The sequence below is a fragment of the Canis aureus genome, chromosome 5, assembly GCF_053574225.1.
Source record: "Canis aureus isolate CA01 chromosome 5, VMU_Caureus_v.1.0, whole genome shotgun sequence".
Lineage (NCBI taxonomy): Eukaryota > Metazoa > Chordata > Mammalia > Carnivora > Canidae > Canis > Canis aureus.
The window spans coordinates 21029849-21052444 of record NC_135615.1 but is presented as its reverse complement, the minus strand read 5'-3'; the positions used below and the strand labels follow the sequence as shown (position 1 = coordinate 21052444).

The 22596-nt window shown below is 39.9% G+C and overlaps 1 protein-coding gene across 9 annotated transcripts in view; it reads left to right on the top strand.

Moving 5' to 3' along the window:
• The window catches only part of PTER (phosphotriesterase related), a 143838-nt gene that overhangs the window by 15055 nt on the left and 106187 nt on the right, over positions 1 to 22596 (top strand). For 8 of the 9 annotated variants that reach the window (XR_013379413.1, XM_077897068.1, XM_077897070.1 and 5 more), the window contains exon 2: positions 20985 to 21455. Coding sequence is in view for 8 of the 9 variants with exons in the window: in XM_077897068.1 (XP_077753194.1) it covers positions 21024 to 21455 (432 nt within the window). In the remaining variant the exon portion in view is untranslated. Of the gene's footprint in view, positions 1 to 19856; positions 19949 to 20984; positions 21456 to 22596 lie in introns of all 9 variants that reach the window. The other variant, XM_077897064.1, reaches the window with a different exon arrangement.

Below are 22596 nucleotides of genomic sequence, written 5' to 3'. Positions count from 1 at the left end.
TGCACGGTGGGCCATCTCTGCTCACCCTCTTAGCAATAAACGACAAGGCCTGCTGCTCAAAGCTGGGCGGGGGAGGGTGTGTGTGTGCAGGTGTGCAGAGGGGGTGCTTCCTGTCACTAACCTGTTCCTTCTGCTTCCTCCGTGGGCCGGGGTCATGTCCACTGCTGGTCACTCTGGGGGCCTTCCTCCTCCGCAGGCCCCACAGGGAAGGCAAAGATGCAGCCAGACTCTCCTGAACCCAGCTGACTGTGCTCCCTTTCTGCCACACAGTCCTTAGGTTTAATAACAGGTTTAACCCTTTATAATTAGCAACCATCCCTCTTCAGGAACCCCTTGTGTCCTTGGCTCTCACATCTGCTATTTAATGCCTGTTACTTCCAAGTACCGTGTTTATCTCAATGGCATTCCTTGGGTTGACCTACAAGCTGTCTATAACTTGTCGCACACCTGATTAGATTATCAGCTCCTTGAGGACAGGGACCACAGCGCTTTCTTTCTCTATCACAGAGAGGGGCTGGCCTATTTGATTACTGGTAGTTTGAGTCCTAAACAAACAAAAAGAAAAACCAAAACAAAAAACCTCCATGGTGTGGAAGGGCCTCTATTCAATTAAGGGTCGTGTCACAAACCTTGGTGCAAATGCAGTGACCTTTGGAAAAGTGAAATGCTTTATTGCTGAGCATCATCTTTTTTTTTTTTCTTTTTTAAGCTTTCATGCCACAATTAATCTTATATGGTAATGCAGTGACAATGAGATGATTTCTCCGGAGAATCTATGCTAATACTATTAAAATGCTCTTACAATGTCAAAATGATTGCAGTGGAAGCATGTGGGGACTGTGCTTATGTGATTATGATATTATAGTGATGGGCGATTACCATAGGAAACTACTAATTCAACCCTGCAGGGACTTGCATTATGAAGCCATTATAACATGAGATTATAATGACACAATAACTTGCATGCACACTCGTGATGCGAAAACTAAAAGCTAATTTGAATGCGAGGAGTATTTCCATTAAATTGTAATTAAACACTGAAAAGCAATGCTTGTTCAAATTTAAGACGGAGACCTACAATCCAGAAATGGAAGTCGTGGGTAAAGGATGCATGCCAGGTATGAGCTGAGGATGGCGAGAAAGCATTCCCAGCTCTGCTCTTTGGTACTTCCCGGGCATGGAAGCTCACAGCAAAGTGGCCTCTCCAGACTTTCTCTGTGTGTGCTGGCTATCATTACCCAGAACCAGTATCAGGACATGAGCACCTCAGATCCAACCACATTTCTAGCACCACCACCACTTCGCATTGCAAGCCTTCCTGTTTCAGTTTTGAAGCAGGCACGATAGTCCCTAACTGCCTCCACACAGGAGACTCCAGCAATTTTTTTTTTCCACTCAAAGTAACCTTTGCAAAATACAACAAAATTAATTTGTGTTCTAAAACAGATAAGCACAAAGGAGAAAAAGAAAAATAAAATGTTTTAAAATTCCATCCCCTGGCAATGGCCTGTATTAGTATCTCCAGTTATTTTCTTTCAGATTATTCTCTCTGCAAAGTAGATGCATTTTCTTCTTCCAAAAATTTGTGTATTACAATGCTTTTCAAACCTATTTATCCATTCTTTCTATCCCTCCCAGTTGCAAGATCTATTTTTTATTCAAGAGAATCTGGTTGATAAGTTTTTGTTTGTCTTTTAAAGGTCAGCTGAAGCCAGATGATTTTACGTGTCGCCCAGGAAACTATATTTTACTGTTCGGGAGTAATATTCGGGAGGGTTTAGGCTCTGCATAATATCAGTTGCTGGATGATTCTGTAGTAAAATTTTCTGATTCTGTTAGCAACACTAAAGGTAGTTCGTTAACACTTCTCTGTTAGGAAAGTGGTGCATTTCTGAAGTCAAAGATTTCTTGCTTATTTTCAACTAATAATTACTATCTGGCTTAGGTCAACGTAAAAAGAGATTATGAAAAACTAGGAGCTACTGAACTTGTTAGATATAACCCTGCATTAGCTTGTTCAGATGTTATAAGGACACACAACAGCTAATATATACTCCTTCCTAGTTACAACTAACAGAGCTTATTACTCCTTGGTTTTAAATATAGTGAAGATGAGTTTTTGCTATTAAGTATTTCGTTTGTACTTAGATATGCTGTATGCTTTAGAGTTATTTTTATTACTACTTATTGCAACGACTAATTTAAGTAGGGAAGTCTAAATTACCGGAGTCCTTATTTTTATAATTAGGAAGAGGAAAGCGCTGTGCAATTAAATGGCTTGCTTGATGTCATCTGATCAACAGTGGAGTTGAGATAGGATTTTCTGATCCTAGATAATTGTAGCTTCATCCTTAAGCCAATGAGTGATGTTATCTCCAAATAGTACTTCCGCACTAATGGATACAGGGTTATATCATGTGATGTTTATAGTTAACATCAACATGGTTAAAGATAAGAAACACTTGCTTGACAAGTTGGGAGGCTGGGTTCTAGTGCAGGCAGTCTGGGCTTCAAAAGATTAAGCATTAGCGTTTGCACTTAAAAATGAAGTCATCAAATTCAATGACCTCCATGGTCCCTTTCTGCTCAAAAATTCTGAGATCAAATAGAATTTGATATAAACTGAAATTTATATATGTTAATTTAAAAGTGTTTATAATATTTAATAAAATCTTGATTTTACTTATTTTTAAACTATTAATATAAATTCAAAACCATACCTTATTTAAAGGTGCCTGAGTGGCTCAGTCTGTTAAGTGTCTGACTTCTGATCTTGGCTCAGGTCTTGATCTAAAGGTCATGAGTTCAAGCCCCATGCTGGGCTCCATCTGGAGCCTATTTAAAAACAAAACAAAACAAAAACCCCTTGTATCTTATTTAGACATTTCATAATTTGATATGTTTTAGCAGATTTGTAATTTGTCTTAAAAATGTTTTTTAATTAGAAAATGTATTGAAGTTATTAAAGCTACAGATATAAATCTATCCAAAGAAGATAGTAAAATTATAGTCCTTTGGTACACTGGCAATACTGTTAAAATATGTCAGAACTGCAGTAAAAGGAAACTTTTGCTTGCATAATTGTAAATAAATATATAGATAAATACTTGTCTTGGACAATATTTAAAAGACCTGCTTTCTGTGAATTCTTCGGAAGCAGGTGACAGTAACGATTGAGATGCCAAATTAAAATATAGTGTTGGGGTGCCTAGGTGGGTCAGTCAGTTAAACGTGGGACTTATGATTTCTGCTCAGGTCATGATTTCAAGGTCATGAGATCAAGTTCCGAGTCAGGCTCCTTGTTGGGTGTGGAGCTTCCTTAAGATTCTCTCTCTTCCTCTGTCCCTACCCTTCCCCAAACCCCACTCATGGACGCTCACATGTACTCTGTCTAAAAATAAAAATTAAAAAGAAATTAAATAAAAATAAAATAAACTTTGAAAAACATAGCACTAGATAAACCTTTCTAAATCTTCAGGGCACCTTATTTTTACGGGGAAAATACATAAGCAATTACATTCCCTTTATATTTAAATACAGATATGTGACTAGGGATTGGTTAATTAAAATTTTGTTCTTTGGCTATAGAGAATTTTCCTAATTTGGTGAGTCCTTTTTTGTAGAGAATTCCATTAGAGCATTTGTCGCCTGCCATCTCAAAGTTTGGGAAGGAGAGATTATTGCTCTATGACCCATGAAGTTATTAGATTTGCCCTTGATCCCATTGTAGTAAATCCACTTTCCAGAGTAGAAATAAGCCACTTGTTATTTTATTTTTAGTACACAGAATACTAGTCTTTCCCAAAAATAGACGTTTCTGTGTCCGGTGCCACACTTTTTTAGGACTAGGCAAAATTTGTCATCTTGCCTTCTTCCCTATTTCCATTTTTAAAAAGGCTGTCTTCTAGAGACTTTCCCCCTAATTTGAGAGTCAACAACTTCTCATCAAAATGTTTAATTTTGCGTTTTTATTTTTATGAGAAACCAAAAAATTTTAAGCATAGTCTGGACCAATATAACCATCTTCAACCAAATATTGCCGTAGGATTTCATTATTCGTATCTTTGTTTTCAAGACTTCAGTGATGTGAAATTATTGCCTAAAACAACAGTATTTGCCTTTTTCATGAATTTTTTTTTTCAAGCTGGGATCTGTTTTTCTTTTTCTTTTTTTTTTTTAATTTATTTTTATTATTTATTTATGATAGTCACAGAGAAAGAGAAAGAGGCAGAGACACAGGCAGAGGGAGAAGCAGGCTCCATGCACCGGGAGCCCGACGTGGGATTCGATCCCGGGTCTCCAGGATCGCGCCCTGGGCCAAAGGCAGGCGCTAAACCTCTGCGCCACCCAGGGATCCCAGGGATCTGTTTTTTTGGGAACTATGACTTCATTTTCTGGGACGTCAGGCAGTGGTCAGATTGAGACAGTGGTGTCATGGTCTGGTAAAGTGGTATGAGCTCTTTCATTTCCTTTATTAGAAGAGGAGTTGGTTTATAAACAAGGTCCTATATGATAACTACATGCATGTTTGTTTTTCAACCGCCTGACTTTTGAATCTATACCACTATCCTAAGGGTAGAACCAAGAGTCAGGGGGTTCATTTTCCACTCTTTTCAGTTTCTTCTAGCCCTGCAATTTGTACTGTGTCTTCAACCCAATCAGCTCTATGCCCAGTATTATCTCCTTAAAGACAGTGCCTACTCTTCCTTCTGGTCTTGCCTAGGGAAGTGTGGGAGAAGGAAACTGTGGAAAGAACTTAGCCAAACTTCTGATTGACCAGTCCATCAACAGATTGGTCATAATGAGAAATTGGGATCCTTGTCTTGTGGTCTTTTGCAAGAAAGGGGCAATGTATGTTCTCTTTAGTGCCCATTTCAGTTATTTATTAACAAATGTTGGTTGGCTCTCAAAGGAGGAACCTCAGAGGTCATGTTTTTTGTGCTATTTTCAAAGGTCTCCCAGGAAACACTCCTAGAGCCTACAGCAGTGTATTTTGCCTTCAGTAAAAATGGAGGATAGCTCATCATCCTTCTCTGAAGAATAACTCCATTTCCTCATTGGTGAAATGGGAACAATAATAATAAAAAGTAGGTTTCATCTAAAAGTATGTCCTATGGTCCAGTCTTCTAGTTGGATACTTTTCGATGACTCACCTTCTGCTAATCTCTTGCCAACTTCACAAGGACATTAGGAGATTTAATTAAAGTGTGTACAGTGCCTGAAGCTCTTCAAAGAAACACACAGCATTATTATTGTAGATAATACTTTTGATATTCCACAATCTCTTGAAGGTAATGAAACCAGCAATATAGAAAGCTACGGCTTCAATACGGGATCTTATGAGGACCTTTCTCTGATGTTACATTAATCATGGTCATCATGTGGCTTTGAAACTACAGAGTTCAATTACTGTGAACTTTCTAATGGTAAATATTTTGATTTAATGTTTTCCCCATCAATAAGTAACACATTTGAGGGATGCCTGGGTGGCTCAGTGGTTGAGCGTCTGCCTTCGGTTTAGGGTGTGATCCCAGGGTCCTGGGATCGAGTCCCGCATCAGGCTCCCTGGGGAGAAGTCAAAAAGTATTCAAGTCATGCTATTTACAGTTCACTTTTAAGACTTGACTTTTTTTTATTTCTATTTTTCCCCCAACATTTTGTTTTAAAGTATGATTATGAAGAGTACACTGCTACCACGATAATACTTTTGTAAGTTAGGGCAAAAAAGAGAGTGTTCTCCTGCTCTTAAAGTCCCAAAGGAACAGTGAAAATTGCTTTAGTTTCTTGACTTCTCCGCTGGCCTCCTCCCACCAGCATTCAGTCTATACTCACACTGCCCATTTAATTACCATCCTGATGCTGGTCTCTTCCTGAGGGCCCAGTGCCTGTGTCGGTGCTTCACTGAGGACCTGCCATGCATCCTGTGTATGAGCCTCTACAGACTGCTTACAAATCCCAAAACAGGCCCTTTATTGCTCATGCCACCAGGATGCCTCCTTGTAAAAATCTTCTTTTCTGCAGCCACACCTAAATGTCACCTCCTCCAAAAAGCCCTCCCAGTCCCACCAGATGCATCTGGTAAAAGGTCTCCAGATGCAACTTCCCAGAACATTTTCTTTGTAACTTCTTTTTCAACATTACTGCATTCACTTTAATATCATAGGTGCCCCACTAATATATAAAAAATATCAAACACCCCTCCCCTCCATTGAATGCTTACTGTGCACCAGGCACAGTAAGTGGGGGCTTGTTGCCCCCCACAGTGTTGGGGGCTCTTCAGCTTCCTGTAATAAAATTATTTCTTTTTCATCTTTGTGTCTCCTAGTATCCTCCTTTGGACTTACTAGATCCTTAGCAAATATTTGCCACATGAACTGAAATGTCCTCAGGTGAAATTTCTGGGTGCCTAGAAGGCAGATGTCTTTATGTTACCTTTCTATGTGCCAAGAATTTGAAGTCCAAGCTCTCCCCTTCAACCTGTAACAGTGGCTTTTTAAAAAAATATTTCAAGGAGCATACGATAGCTGGCCGCAAGCCACGATGCTATTAAAAATATCAGAGTGCTTTTGGCTGAACTTGCATTTCATCAGTATGGAATTGAAGGTGGATAGTACAAAAACCAGTCATTGGTTGAACAGACACTGAGCACCCACTTTTTGGCCAGTTGCTCCTGCAGTTCAGTTGGTACCTCCTTCCCCATGCTCAGGGATGGAATTGGGGAATTAGCAAAACAGAAGCTAGTTCTACATACACCTCTCCTTTTCATCAAGCACAACATGGCATTTCTCATACAGCAGGTCAGGTTTTGGAAGTTACTAGAACAAGACGAGGTGGGCCAGAATCGTTCTCCGTGCAGTGGCTCTTGGACCCTCTTCTGCAAATCCTTTTTTACAACAAATAGGCGAGTCCTGGCAACGTGAAAGCACACACATGGCACTGATTCTTCATAACTCTGATTTAGCCAAGCAGGGCGGCGAAAGTCAGGACGTTTCTAAGCGAGTCTACTGTGTGGTCTTCAAAATAAAGGACCTGAGGGGATTTTGTGAGAAACGTCTTTTAGATATACATTTATTCATGCAACTGAAAGGCTCTCCGTAACTCAAGGAAAAGTGCTTTAAAATTAAACTGCCTTAAAAAGAAATTAGTGTGGCTGATCTATACATTTAAGAAATTAGCCTTACGAGTCATTATCCAGTTTTACTCCTTGTAAAGGAAGAGCTACTGCCATGAATCACCTGCACTAATTTTACCAAGTGCTTTTAGTTTTCTGATTTATAATTGGCTTCTACCGGTTTAAATAGGAAATGTCCTTGAAGATAAAGTTGCTTGCTGTTGTATTTAATGTGCTCAAGAATCTTGCCCTGGAGCACCTGGCTGGCTCCTATGGTGGAGCGTGTGACTCTTGATCTCTGGGTTGAAAGTTCAAGCCCCATGTTGGGTGTAGACATAACCTCCAAAAAAAAAAAAAAAAACTTAAAAAAAAAAAAGAAACTTGCCCTTATTAGTAAGGGAAAGTTAATAAACAAACAAACTTATGTATTCCTAGGTAGTACTGTGCTGGGCGCAGAAGAAGAAGCGAAAATGGCATGTTTAGCATCTTCTGAGAGCTTGGAGTGCAAAAATAAAGGGAAAGCTATAAAAAACAAACATGGCTTCAAAATCCCATGCCCAAAAAACTTTCAGAAAAGCATTTTCCTAGCGTTTTAATAACATTTTTTGGTTGCTTTGATCAAGGAAAATAATGTGAGGTGCCATAAAAGGAACGTGCTATGATTTCAGAATTATCTATAGTCAGAAATTGATTAAATAAATATTCCAGGACAATTTTTTTTTAAGCCTTTTGCCAACAGCTGTTAACCTGTTCCTCCTTTCCGGTCCTTATGCTACTTAGATTTATAATTTCTCTGCTCCTGCTTTAACATTTTTTTTCCTTCACTCTCTGCATCTTTTGTGCAAGTTTCCACAAATCCTTTGTGGAAGAAGGCTGGCTCAACACAAGCAAGCCTAGGCATGTTAATTAAGTATTAACTATGTGCCAGACGCTGTGGGTGGCTGAGAACAGACCGAGGAGCCCTGGACTCTGCCCTCCAGGAGGTTAGAGTCTAGGGAGGGACATTAACCATTCATAGAAGAAGTGAGTTTCAAGGTAAAGGTCTGAGGGCTAGAGGAGAACCTCGACTTGGCATGTTACCCAGACTGCTTAAGCAACAAGGAACAAGAACAGGGAAAGCTGAGAATGGCCCCAAAGCCCCAACCTCAAAGCCCAGCAGAATTAGGACAGGCAAAAGGTGGTGTGTGTTGGCTCTGTAAGCTCAGAAAATAAGAGGCAGAGGCACATTCAAGGACCTCACGCAGGTGTGGACATGCTGAGCCCGAGGAGGGCCTACAGTTGAACACAGAGGGAGCTGAGTGGCCTCAGGGGCCTGGCCGGGCTCCAGGTTCAGATTTGGTTCTGGAGGTGACGAGGATGACCCCGAGGGACACTCTCTGAACCTGTGTTTCAGAAAGAGGGGGCTCTTTGTAGGCTTGGTGAAGGCGGACCAGAAGGGCTGGGAGACCAGGTTACAAGCTCGGGCCAGGAAAGTGGTGGTGCCAGGCGCCTGGGGGGCTCAGTCAGTTAAGCATCTGCCTGCAGCTCAGGCCGTGATCTCGGGGACCTGGGATCGAGCCCCAAATCAGGCTCTGTGCTCAGTGGGCAGCCTGCTTCTCTCTCTGCCTGCTGCTCCCCACAGTTAAATAGGCAAATAAGATCTTTTAAAAAAAATTAAAAAATAAAGTGGTGGAGCACCTGGGTGGCTCAGTGGTTGAGCACCTGCTTTCGGCTCAGGTCATGATGCCGGGGTCTTGGGATCGAGTCCCGCATCGGGCTCCCCGCAGGGGGCCTGCTTCTCCCTCTGCCTCTCTCTGTGTCTCTCATGAATAAATAAATAAAATCTTTAAAATAAAGTGGTGGTGTTTACAGCATTTAGAAACCGAGTCCTTGTGGGTGAGGCAGGAGTCTGGGATGACACTTGGGTTATTTATTTATTTACCTAGACAGTTGGATAGATGTAGTGTCGGAGAGAATGTAGACAAAGCAGGCCTCTAAGTTCTGCCTGAGGACTACACATGCTTGGCATGTAGTAATCCTCCACTTAGGGTGGCTATCATTGTAAGCGTAGGCTAATAAATTCATCTGGATAATTCTAACGGAATCCTCTAGGAAGTGCTGTTCACGATCGATATTTGGCATTCTCTAGCAGACTGGTTCAAATCGCAACTTCTCAGCTCGGTGACTCTGATAAGTTTCTTCCCTTTTCTTGGCCTCATCTTCCTCCTATAGTATCAGCCTGGCAGCGTTTAAGTGAGAACCTGCGATGAGAGAGATCAAGTGCTTTGCATGGCACCTGCTGCACAGTAGAAGCTCAGGAAATGTCAGCTTAGTGAATGAATGAATAAAGGTATCACTGTTGCTTCTCAGCCTCCCAGTGAGGGTGGGGGTTCTCTCTAATTGAGAGCAAAGGGTCTTACACTTAATGGATGGCCAATAAATATTTATTGAATCTATCATAACTGCTCTTTCATCTTTTCTGATTGTTTTTCTCCTAACCTGTTGAAGGCTGTTAACTGTCTTTGAAAAATATTTTTTTAATGGTTTTGTCCTTGTGAGGTTTATCTTTTACTTAAACCTTATTTCGTTTGATCCCCCTTTTTCACTTATAAACGAGGACCCACATTTCATAATTTCTAACATTTTCCCATAAAATGTCTCCTTGACAATCCCCCATCTGCATGCCTAACCTCACACAAAGGGACATCCACTAGTGGGATCTTGGTCCTTGAGTGACTTGACTGTGATAAGAATTGCTTGGAGTGTGGAACCTTTTCTAAAATTCTCATTGTGCTCCAGGACTTCCACTAGCAAAGATCAATCCATTAAGTATTTGGTAAAATAGCTCAAATTTAATCAAAGTGGACCAGACTTGCTGCAAATACATGACATTTGATCAGAACTATTTGCACACGAACTTATCCATTCTCAGGCGTGACTGGAAATTAGCAACTCTGTGATAATAAAGAAGAATTTGAAATAGCTCTTGAGTTCATGAATCTTTGTGTTTCAGATGGAGGATTCAAAATATGTATTCTATTATTTCACATGTGGCATTCGTATAAGCATTGACTAAGTTTATACTGGTGTGAAATGATCTTTTCCCATTTTACTCCCTTTTACTGGTTATAAACGAAAGTAGATAATAAACATTTTTTAAAAACTTGCCCTGGAAAATACATTAAATTGTAATGAAGAAAAAAATGATCTATTTTGGCTCCTTCTACCACCCAAAGATACACATAATATTTCTAGTTAAGCTCTACATATATGTAGATACATGCACTCTCTATAAATTTATAGTACTTAAAATACGGTTTCGTATTTTGCTGTTTCAGAAGTTAAAATAAGAGCATTTTCCTGTATCATTAAATAGTCTTTGAAAGTAGAGCTTGAACGTTTGCATAATGTTCCATTATACATGTAAACATTCCCGTACTATGAGATATTTTGGTCGCTATTCTAAATAATGCCGTAATGAAATCATTGTGCGTAAATATATTTTACATGTCTTTAAATATTTCCTTAAGACAGATCCACCGCAGCAAAGTAACATTTTGAGACTCAAGCTACATATTGCTAAACAGCGTTCCAGAAAAGTTGAGCAACTTTGCACTTTGACCAGTGTTGTGTATCACATGGTCACCAGACCGCTACTCACTAAGATCTATCTTATCTCGCAGAAACCAAAGAGTGCACTGGTTGGTCAGATTTGTTTTAACTGCCTCCCAACTGATACTTTCTGTCCTATCCCCCCACAATGTGACTTTTGGACACTTTTAGGACTAACTTGCTATTTAAAAGGGAGTGCTGTTTTCCCTGAAGCATAAAGCTAGATTTCTAATCCCGAAAAATTTCAAATGGTTGTTTACACTGTTGGCAGTAATGCTGAGTTCTTTAAATGTGGCAACCATTTAAAATATTTTTATTATTTAGTATCGTTCACATAAAATTAAAATCAAGCATCCCTCTCCCCTGCTTTGTGTTAGGGCTTATCTAGCAGCAGTAATTCCAAAGAGATATCCTAGTTAGTTGATACTTGGACATTTGGACAGCTTTTTGAAATTTAGGCAGTTTTCCATTATGTTGCATCCTCTGGAAATTATTTTTAAGAGATCCATCATGCTTTAGTTTTAATATGTAGACATGAGAATTTTCTGCACGTAGCACCGCTTTCTTCATTTATCACTAAAAATGAATATTTTAAACTAGATTGTCACCTTTGTCTATAAAAGAAGCCGTAATTATTGGTGGGATATCCTAGCCCAAAGGGATTTGGGGTATAGTTTTTTTATTTGAAATTCCTGTTCCACTTACAAACTTCAACCAAGAAAAGAAAGAAAGAAAATTTTTAATCTTACTGGGATTTTCGAGTTAATGGCAAATTTATTCATTTCAGAATGAAACTTTTGACTCCCTCATCCTTAAATAAAGGCATAAACTAATTACTTTTTCACTCTACTCAGTGCAGTTCAGGTTCACAGATGAAAATCAAACGCTGGATACTATGTTAACACAAAGGACACACACATAACACACAGAGAGAACATGATGGAACAGAGACCAGTCCCTTACCAGATCAATGCGGTACCACGTGATACGTGCTAGAACACACTACCGATTACCTCACATGATACAGTCACTAGGAGCATCCCTTCCCCTGCTTAACAGGTCACTCAGATAAACCACATCTGTGCTCTGAGGAACTGACCACTCGACAACCAATTTCCATTCAAGCATTCCTAGTTCCCTGGGCGAAGTTCTGTGCCTGCCTAGCATCTCAGCATCTTTTTCTTTCTGTCTGGTTGATGGTTGTAAATATTGATAGGTATCAAGCAATGTGATGCAAGTAGATTGCCAAATAAAACTGAAAACCTTAAAAAGACAAGTTGCAGTGAAGTTGATGAAAGTGATACTAGAGGAAAGCTAAAACTCCATACAAAGCCCAGGGAGCATGTGACAGAGTTAGACGCTTGTCAATGCCAGAGGAGAAGCTGGCACAGATAGTACGTCAGGATAAGTGCTTCACAAAAGAATAGGTTGCATAGCAGCTGCTTACTAGAGGACCCTGGTAAAAAAAAATGATAAAGCCTTCAGAAGTATTTTTGCAAAAATAACCTTTTTGCCACTGGGGTGCAAAAGTCAAGGAACGAAGTCATATCACAAAATTCTGTTACCCCCAAATCCGACATTCAATTACTTCTTTGTTCTAGAATTAGGACAGGTTTATAATTATGATTTATTTTTTAAAATTATGACTTATTTTTATAATACTTCTTTTATTTTCTAATTTGAAATCTTTTTTTAAAAAACAGTATTTATTTGTTCATGAGAGACCCAGAGAAAGAGGCAGAGACATAGGCAGAGAGAGAAGCAGGCAGAGAGAGAAGTCCCCAATGTGGGACTTGGTCCCAGGACCCCGGGATCATGACCTGAACCAAAGGCAGATGCTCAACGGCTGAGACACCCATGTCCCCTGAAATCTTAAGTCTTTTAATATAACCTCTTATGTGATGTTGGTCTCTCTATATTTTGGTTATCTACTGTTGTGAAACAGGCCAGCCCAAACCACAGGTTTCAAATGACCATTTTATTATGTCCCAGAATTCTGCAGGTTGCCTGTAGCTGGGCTTGCAGTCATGTGGGTTCTTGGCTGGGCTAGAATGTTCAGGATGACTCACTCATGGGTCTGGTACCTTCTCAGGGACAGTCATAAGGCTGAGCTCAAGAGGGACCTTGGGGTGATGTGCTCTCTCACTCCCCATGTGGCCTCTCCTTCTCCACATGAGGGGCAGCCAGACTTCTTACATTGCGGCTCAGGTTTTCCTGAGTCACAAAAGCAGAAGTGACTTCCAAAGACTTGGGTCCCAAACACATAGCATCACTTGCGCCACACACTGTAGGTTCATGCACGTCACGAACCAGCTCAGGTTCCACGTGGAAGGGGGCTGCACAAATATGTGAATGTTGGAAGGCACCATTCACTGAAAGCCATTGATGGACACCAGCTAACGCACTGTGTTAAGTACATTCATTTAAAAAGGCATTTCTAGTACTAGTTGCCCGTGGAAAATGAGGACCCCCTAGAGCTGTAATCACTTTAGTGGGTCATTTCCTAAAGCCTAATGAGCTGTGATGTCAATTGTAACAGTCAATCTGCTTTTAAAGATCACAGATCTCAAGTGAAGGAGTGCATTTATAAGCAGATTACAGCCTCAATTTGATAAACTTCAGCCCCTTATAATTAGCTTTGTCAAAGAACAAGTTCCGGTGTATTTGCCTAAGGATCCTCAGCAAATGTTTGGAAAATAATTTAAAGTTCAGTGTATAATAATAATTTTGAACATTTGCATGAGATTTATAATTTAGGTAGTGCTTTTAGGTATCACCTTATTTGTTTTCAAATCTTACATGGCAGATATGATTCCAGTTTTCAAGTAAGGAAACTAATGGTAAATTCTAAAATGTTTTAAATTTTTAAATTTTTCGGTTACATGGGTAGGAAACATTGGAGCCAAGTTGAGGATTCTTTCAAACCAGCCATCCTTCCCAGAGTTCTTTTAAACTGAGGAGGATCAGGTGCCTGGGTGGCTTAGTGGTTGAGCATCTGCCTTTGGCTCGGGTCGTGATCCTGGAGTTCCAGGATAGAGTCCCACATCAGGCTCCCAGCAAGGAGCCTGTCTTTCCCTCTGCCTGTCTCTCTGTGTCTCTCATGAATAAATAAATAAAATCTTTAAAATAAAATAAACTGAGAAGGATCTCCAATGGAAACCCATTCATTCTCATTCCATGTACATGTGTACATGTATTCACATGTATATAAACTATACATTAAAATAATTCTTAATAATTACAGCCTTCACTGATAGTTAATGAATGAAACTGTTAGGTAATGAGTAAAACTGATAGGTAATGAATGAAATTCATTCTCATCACATATATATATATGTATGCAAATACACATTTTAAAAACCAGTCTTGAAGTACACCTTCATTGATAGATGAATGTTCTTCACTGAATGATCTTTGGAAGGTCATTACACATTTCAAGCTAAAGAATATAACAGAACAATGAATGTCATCTGGAACTCATCTGGTCCAACCCATTCATTTCATAGATGGGTAAAGAGGTTCAGAGTGGTTAAGTTACTTGCTCCAAATCACACAGCTATCTAATGGAAGGGCCAAGAACTCTTGACTGAACCTACTGTTCTTGTAACTAAATCAACCCACTTCAAGAACAGCCTTCCAGATAATTGTGTGAGGAACATAGACACTTTATATGTTTAAAACATGAATTCACCTGGAGTTAAAAGCAACACAAGTTATAAGTTCTTTAAGTGACTAAATGCAGTTAAGGACCAGCCATGCAATTTGCTGCAAATACTGGTATTTCTTCGAGCTATCTAGTACTAAGAATCCATGGGAGAGAAAAGCTGAGAATTAACTTCAGTATAGAGAGCTTTCTCTGAGGAAAAATAAGGTATGATCGTTGCATTCTGTGACTTGTTACATGTTCCACTTCTAGGATTATACTAGTAGTAAAATCAAGGAATTTACATCAAACATTCTCACAGAAGTGAGTGTGGAAACTTTTTCTGAGAATGAGGGGTTGAGATGAGCTAAATCTTGTTTTTTTTCAAGTGAAATAACCCATAAAGGTCAGTTCTGTAGACAGCATTTGGACAGCATCGTGCTTGTCTCAGCTCCAATGTTACTGTGACAAGTAGTGAGTTATGTTGCATTTTGACCTGAATAGAGATCCAGTATGGAGATTCCTCAGACAACTAAAAAATAGGAATGCCATCTGATGCAGCAATTACACTTGTAGGTGTTTACCAAAGAATACAAAAAGGCTAATTCAAAAAGATATATGCACCCCTATGTTTACTGCAGCATTACTTACAATAGCCAAGTTCGAGAAGGAACCCAAGTGTCCATCAAGAGATGAGTGGGTAAAAAAGATGTGTTACACTGGAATATTACTCAGCCATAAAAAAGAAGGAAATCTTGGCATTTGCAAACTAGATGCACCTAGAAGGCATTATGCTAAGTAAATAAGGCAAAGACAAATACCATAGACTTCACTTATTCTGAAATCTAAAAAACAAAACCAGAAACAGATTCTTTATTAAAAAAAAATACCTTATTTATTTATTCATGAGAGAGAGGGAGAGGCAGAGACACAGACAGAGGGAGAAGCAGGCTCCATGCAGGGAGACTGAGGTGGGACTCTATCCCGGGACTCCAGGATCACACCCTGAGCTGAAGGCAGGCACTAAACCACTGAGTCACCCAGGGATCCCCTCAGAAACAGATTCATAGACACAGAGAACAAACTGGTGGTTGCCAGAGGGGAGGCCATGGGAGGATGGGCAAAACAGATGAAGGAGATTAAGAGGCACAGACTTCTAGCCACAAAACACAGGGATGAAAAATATAGCATAAGGAATACAGTAATATTGTATAATATTATAATATGATGACAGGTGACAAGTAACTACACTTATCATGGCAAGCGTTTCATAGTGTATATCATTGTTGAATCACTAGATTGTACACCCAAACTAATATAGTGCTGTATGTCAACCGTATTTCAATTAAAAATAAAAAATTTAAAACTAAAGTCAATTAAGCTACAAGTTCCATCCCAATAGTTGAGCAGCCTAGTGTGACTGCTGACCTTAAAAATTACTGGACTGAACTGACCTATCCTTTTAGATGAACTGTTCACATCAAGTTGCTCAGGACCAGGAAGGCCTGAACCAACCCAGGGGAGGCACCCACCTGTGAATGCCTTTGTCCAGGAGTGTCATTTCCTGGGTACATCTTTTTTTTAAATTTATACTTTTAAAAAAATTATTAGAGAAAAAGACAGAAACAATAAGCAGTGGGAGAGGGAGAAGCAGGCTACCCACTGAGCAGGGAGCCCGATACGGGACTTGATCCTAGGACCCCAGGATCACGACCTGAGCCAAAGGCAGAAGCTTAACTGACTAAGCCACCCAGGTGCCCTCCTGGGTACATCTTCATCACCATCTTCATATCTGTTACTTGAAATTTGGAAATACCTCAGATGTCTCTCCAACTTCCTTAATCAAATAGGAAAGAAAAAGAAAAAGGCAAAAAAAAGAAAAAAAAAGAAAAAAGAAAAGCTGGGAATGAAACCCACCATTTTCCTCTGAATACAAGATTCACATTGCTCATTTGCACCTCTGAGTGGTTTTGTTTTATTTATGTCACAGTTTTAAGAACTTGCTGGGTCCCATTATTGCTCTGTGTACTGAAGTGGCTGGATTTCCTTCTCCTTGTGCAGGCTTGGTTATTGATTTTTTGACAATGCTTAATATGAAAAGTTATAAATCTCCATGGAGTAGAGCCATATAACCATAAATAACTGGGCAAGTGGACATGCACCGGGTGTGAGGAGGAAATCGTGTCGCCATTGTTCAGCCACCAGACCAATGCTGTTTGAGAGGAGACATGCCACAGGTTTGAACCTGCACATGATGGAAGTATTCAAACAAGCTTTAAAAAAAATATTATGTGGTTTTAAAAATATTTTGGTCACAAATCAAATGTCAGCTCTAAGTGCAGTGTTTATAGACTACTGCTGCTCTGTGTGATACAACCCATAAAAGATAGAAGCACCAGCATATTTGCACCAGAAGGCAGTTTTTTCTTAGGAGCCCATTACTTGGAGGATACTTTTACAGCACCAGCAAGTCCAGTTAGAAACTTCCAGTATCTCTTACTGCTTCTGCTTTCTCACCATCTCCCCTGGTGTCCTCTCAGACCAAGCCAGCACCTGATTTTTTTTTCCCAGATTCTAGCAACACCCTGCTGAGACGTCTCTGCAGGCACACCGGCCCTCCTCCCTCATCCATTCTCCGTGGGGCTGCTAGTTATTCAGTTCATATTTTCTCTGCATAAAACTCTGAAATGCTTTCCTATAAATATATATATATATATATATATATATATTTTTTTTTTTTTTTTTTTTTTTTTTTGTCAGGTAGGGTTTGATCAGGGAAAGAAAATACCTGGAGGTGAAATAGAACAGGATTTATTAGAGAGATTCGAACTTACACAGTTCTTGAGGAAGTGAGCTGAGAATCAATTCACCCAACATCACCTTGCCAATCTGACTACTGCATCTAAAATTGCAAAGCAGATACCTTCAGCCAGGTCCAGGACCAGGTGTGGTGGAGGCGAGGGCAGGGGAGAGGCACTGAGTCTATGGAATCCGGGAGGACACTCATTCATATGTAAAATTTTCAGGAAGTCCTATCCTCTGAAATGGGAAATGTAACCTAAATGAATATTCAACTCAGGGAGACTGAAAAATCACAAATCATAAAAAATCATAAATAAGCATAATGGCCAGGGTGAAATAACTGTGGCAAGTATCTCGGGGAAACAAAACCAAAATTACCCCCCAAGCTACCCACCCACCACCACCAAATCTTCAACAGTTTGGCAAATTTGCTCTATATTTTATAGAAGTTAATTTATGCATAGATTTTCAAAAATGACACATCCTACATATTGTCTCTGGTTTCCAGCTCAATACTACTAACAATACTATAGAACTACTGGTTCTCTCCGTTTTTTTTTTTTTTTTTTTTTTTTTCCGTTAAAGTTTGGTGCTCCTTCCTGCGTCTGTACCCGCTGGGATTAGCAGCATTGCTTCCTCTGAGCGGCGGTCCGGCGATTGCAGCCTAGCCTTGGTGTCTCTGCTCAGGTTTCCCACCTGAGGTCCAAGGCTCCTGGCAACTGCGTTCACAGCTCTGCTGGCTCTCCCCACTGCCTGTGCTGCAGGTGTGTGCAACCTCACGCTTCCCGCGGATGCCCTGCAAAATGCCTGAAGCCTGCTTTTTTTTTATTTTTTTTGGTGCGGGTCACTCCTGTATGTACAGTTGTGCACGGGCAGCTCTGTGCCCATTACCATCCTCCTAACTCTGAATCCTTACCTCCATGGTGGAAGGCGAGTGGTAACCCTCTGCTGGTACCTGAGCCGAAAACAAATGTTCAGGCTGAATGTGGGTGGAAGAGCTACCTTGTTCCTGTGGGAACCGCGCCGCCGCGCAGCAACCATGCATATTCCATCCAACTGAAAGGCACATTCCAGCTTAGAGCCACGTCTGCTACAGGTTTTTTTCTTTCATCCAGTCTCATCCTTTAAGTATGGATTACATTGGGGTTTTTTTGTTGTTGTTTTTTGTTTTTGTTTTTGTTTTTGAAATGCAGATAATTTAATGGAATTTACTTGATTTTCCCCTCTCAGGGTCTGACTTCAGGAAATCAAATTACAAAGTCATCATCACATCCTAAATTTATTGCAAACTGACCTGCAGGCAAAAGGATAGAACTATTACATAAACACTTCCATTCCATGTATATATCTTAAATAGAGGAGGAATTCAAACAAGAATATTGTGAGCGCTGGTTATTTTTCTCTTGTACCATAGAAAAAATGTATAAAAATTATCAAAAAGCTAATGTGCAGGGTTACATTGTTTGTGATCACAGGAGGCAGCAGAGGCGCTCTGCCTGAGGAATTTCCCAGGAGAGATGACATTTCTTAAGTGGGTTTTTTTTTCCCCCACAGATTCACAGGTTGTGAGCTTGAAACTTCCTAATATTGCTCTTTCAAATCTTTATCAATTAACTATGCAGTTTGGTACTTTTCTCCTAAAAGTGCTAATATTATTTGTTTGTTTTCTTCCTTCTTAAAAAATGAAGGATAGGTGACACACAGTGATAGTGATCATGTTTCATCAGTTTCATCCAAATTTCTGGCCCCCATGAGCCAACAGGAAGGAAAGAGTCAATCAACCCATATGGAGATTGAATCAATTATTAATGGAACTGTGGTTTTCTTTCAGCAGAATAAACTAGCTACATATTCCTTGGTCTTGGTAACAGGGAATAAGGCACTGAACAGTGAGGTCCTAGACATCATCGATGAAAATCCTTGCCCTGTGCAGTGATTGGCAGCTACATAGTGACTCTAAACAGATGTCAGCTTCTGTCACCAAGTGAATTATTTAGATGATGGAAGCTTGTCTTGCAGAAGAGCACCACCAACCAAAAATGAATGGCCAGGCTAGCCACAAGTCCTACCGTTCTTTGCCAAACAGTGGAAATCAATTATTTAACATTATGGACCAATATATATCACATTCCTGGGTTCCAGATGTTTGCTGTGGATTGATGTAAAACTGCCTTTAGCTTGGTGCTCCCTTCCCCCCCAACTCGGGTCTCTTTTCACTTTGTCTCTTAAATGTACTACACCTGCTGTGAATTGCTCCCCTAAATGATCTCCCCTCTAACCAAATACTTCCTCTGGAAAAAAAAATCTAGGGAATACATAGTATTTCCTTCTACTAGCAGAACAGAGCTATTATTCGGTGACCTTATGGGCTGGGTGCCAAACCTCTGGTATCCTTTTTTACCTGTGGTATCTCATTTAATTTTAAGACTTCCTATGATAGTCTAGGAACTATTAGAATTGTTATTCTAATTTACAGGTAAGAAAACTCATGCTCAGAAGGTCAGGGAGGTGGGGAAAATGATTTCAGATGTCTTTTTAAGGAACAGCAAAGGCATTTTCTGTTACTTGGTTCCCAGGGAGTTTGTCACCATCCTCCGAATGTGAGCGGCTAGTGCTCTGTGTAGACCACTGTTTCTGGCAGGGGGTTCACTCTTGGCTATGAAGGTGTTTGTCTTCATACTTTGAGTTGTGCCTTCTTCTTTCCAATAGAATCCCTTCATTTAGGAAACATACGGACACATGAAAGCTCTGGAATTGGGGTTTTTGTTGTCAGTGATGGAAACATGGTGAATCCTTAGTAGGTAGGTGTTACAAATGAAAATAAATGGAGAGGTTTTTACTCTTTGGAGACAGCAAATTTCAGTTTCAATAAATTATAGTCACTTTTATTATAATGAAGGATTTTTGCTTCTTTAAAAAAAAGATTTTATTTATTTTAGAGAGGGGGAGAGGAAGCAAAGGGGGAAGGGCAGAGGGAGAGAGAACCTTCAAGGAGACTCCTTGCTGAGCATGGCTACACACCACCCCTAGGATAGGGGACTCAGTTCCAGGGACTGAGCTGAAACCAAGAGTTGGAAGCTTAACCAACTGTACCACCCAGGCACCCTGGATTTTTGCTTTTTTGAAGTATTTCTGAGTATGAGCCCTAGACAAAAGAAAACATCCAGAGCAGAGAGGTTTTTATTCTTGTTCTTTTATTATTAAACCTAGGCGTGCCCCCCCATTTTTGGGGGGAATAATCTGTGAAATCATTAAGTCAGAGATGTTTGTCCTACATGTGTTTATATCTACAATTTCTGGCACATGATGGACTTTCAACAGAAGTTTGTTCACTTGGACAGTGAATGAGCAATGGAATGATCAGTAGCCTCAGTATATTTAATTCATTTGAAAAAATGACAAATGAGAAAAGTTCTGATACAAGGCTGTTTTTGGTGTAAGTTATTAATTATGGGTAGTTTTTTTAAAAAATGGAGATTATTGTTGAATTAACCAAGGAAGCATCATTGTGACTAGTGAGATAAAATTAAGCAAAAGGAAACAGTGAATACCAAGAAAAATTTTCAGTAGATGAGGCTGGGATTAAATCAGGCAAAGGAGTCCCAGTGGAAATGGCCAGGGGACATTTAACACCATGCATGTCACTTAAGGCTGCAGTGAGCTTAAACAATTTACTAGAGATGGACTCTGGCTTTGGCAGGATGATAAGTGGGATCATATCTCTAGTTTCATTGATTCTCTTCCTTACGCAGGTATACCTTCAACAGCCTCCCAGCCCCTATGGACAGAATTTATGTGTGTGTTAAATTTTCTGACTCTAGTTTTCTTTTTCTCCAGAAAACATTCTTTTCAGAGAATCTCCTGGTATCATCGGAAATGTCTTCCTTAAGTGGGAAAGTCCAAACTGTTTTGGGCCTCATAGAGCCAAGCAAACTGGGCCGTACTCTGACCCATGAACATTTGACGATGACCTTTGACTGCTCTTACTACCCACCTCCTCCATGTTATGAAGCTATCTCCAAGGAACCTATTATGATGAAAAATTTATTTTGGATTCAAAAAAACCCTTATTCCCATAAAGAGAATCTTCAGCTGAATCAGGAGACGGAAGCCGTTAGGGAAGAACTGTTGAATTTCAAAGCCAAAGGTGGAGGGGCTCTGGTAGAGAACACGACTATTGGGATTAGCCGAGACGTGAAGACTCTAAAGTGGTTTGCAGAGGAGACTGGTGTCCATATTATATCTGGAGCTGGGTTTTATGTGGATGCAACTCACTCTCCAGAGACCAGAGCCATGTCAGTGGAGCAGGTGAGAAGCACTGAGGTCTTTGACAATATTTGTGCGTAAATTCAGAAAGGCCAGAACTTCCAACGTTGGATTATCCCTACATGCCATCTCCATTGGGGAATGTCACAGACTCAGAGGTAGCTGGGCATGCTACAGAAATTTGCTAGCTAGCAAAGACATCTGCCAGTTGGGACCCAAAATTAGGAACATTTCATTTCATAAAGAAAAAGAAGCATCAGGGAGGAGATCTTAACCCACTGGTCACGGGAAAATCCAAAGCGTTGACATTTAGATTTGGATATACTGTATATGTGCTCAGTAATGGTGCCACAGCCTGTTTGTAAACCTCATTTTTCCATGATAAATCCCAGTTATGTAATCTCAATTTTCTTTCTGGATTTTATAATAACCAGCAATAAAAATTCACTGTAGGGTGAGACTTGGCAGGCAGAGACTTGGCACATTGGCGAATATGTTTCCTTCTTTTACAAAACAGGAAGGGTAGGAGAAAATCATTCCTGTTTTTGTTATCATATGATCTTAGGCAAGAATGGGCAGAAGGAAGGAAATCTTTCAGAGATAAAAAGAAATAATTATGTGCTCTTCTGTGCATGCCTGTATGTGTTTATGCATGTTTATACCTATTGTCTATATTTGTGTGTATCTTCCATTGCCTGCTTGACAGGCATAGAAGGTCAGCCACAGTCTGCAAAGATTCAGTCAATCATTAAAATCTTTGTATTTCAAAACCTTATCTGCATTATTTTCCAACTTGGCCTCTATCTTTTTACATGCTTATTATTATTTGAGGACTATCCTGAAGTCAGCTATTACACATGCTCCCAACCACTTCTAGTAGTAATATACACACGAACCAAAAAATGTGATATTAGTATTGCGTGCTGTGAATTCTCTATGCTGTATGAGCTTAAGGACTGCGTCAATAAGGGAGAATTAAAGGATTAGTTGATACAGTTGACGTATGTTCAAGGGCAGTCTTTTTATGTTCTAGATGTTCCTTAGGTGAAATTATACATTTTTTCTCATCTGAATGTACTTTCATGAAATCACATTTTTTTCCCCTACAGCTTCTTAAAGCCACAAATTTCTTATTAAATAATCACAGTAAGATATTACTGAATCTCTGATTTAGAATAACTTG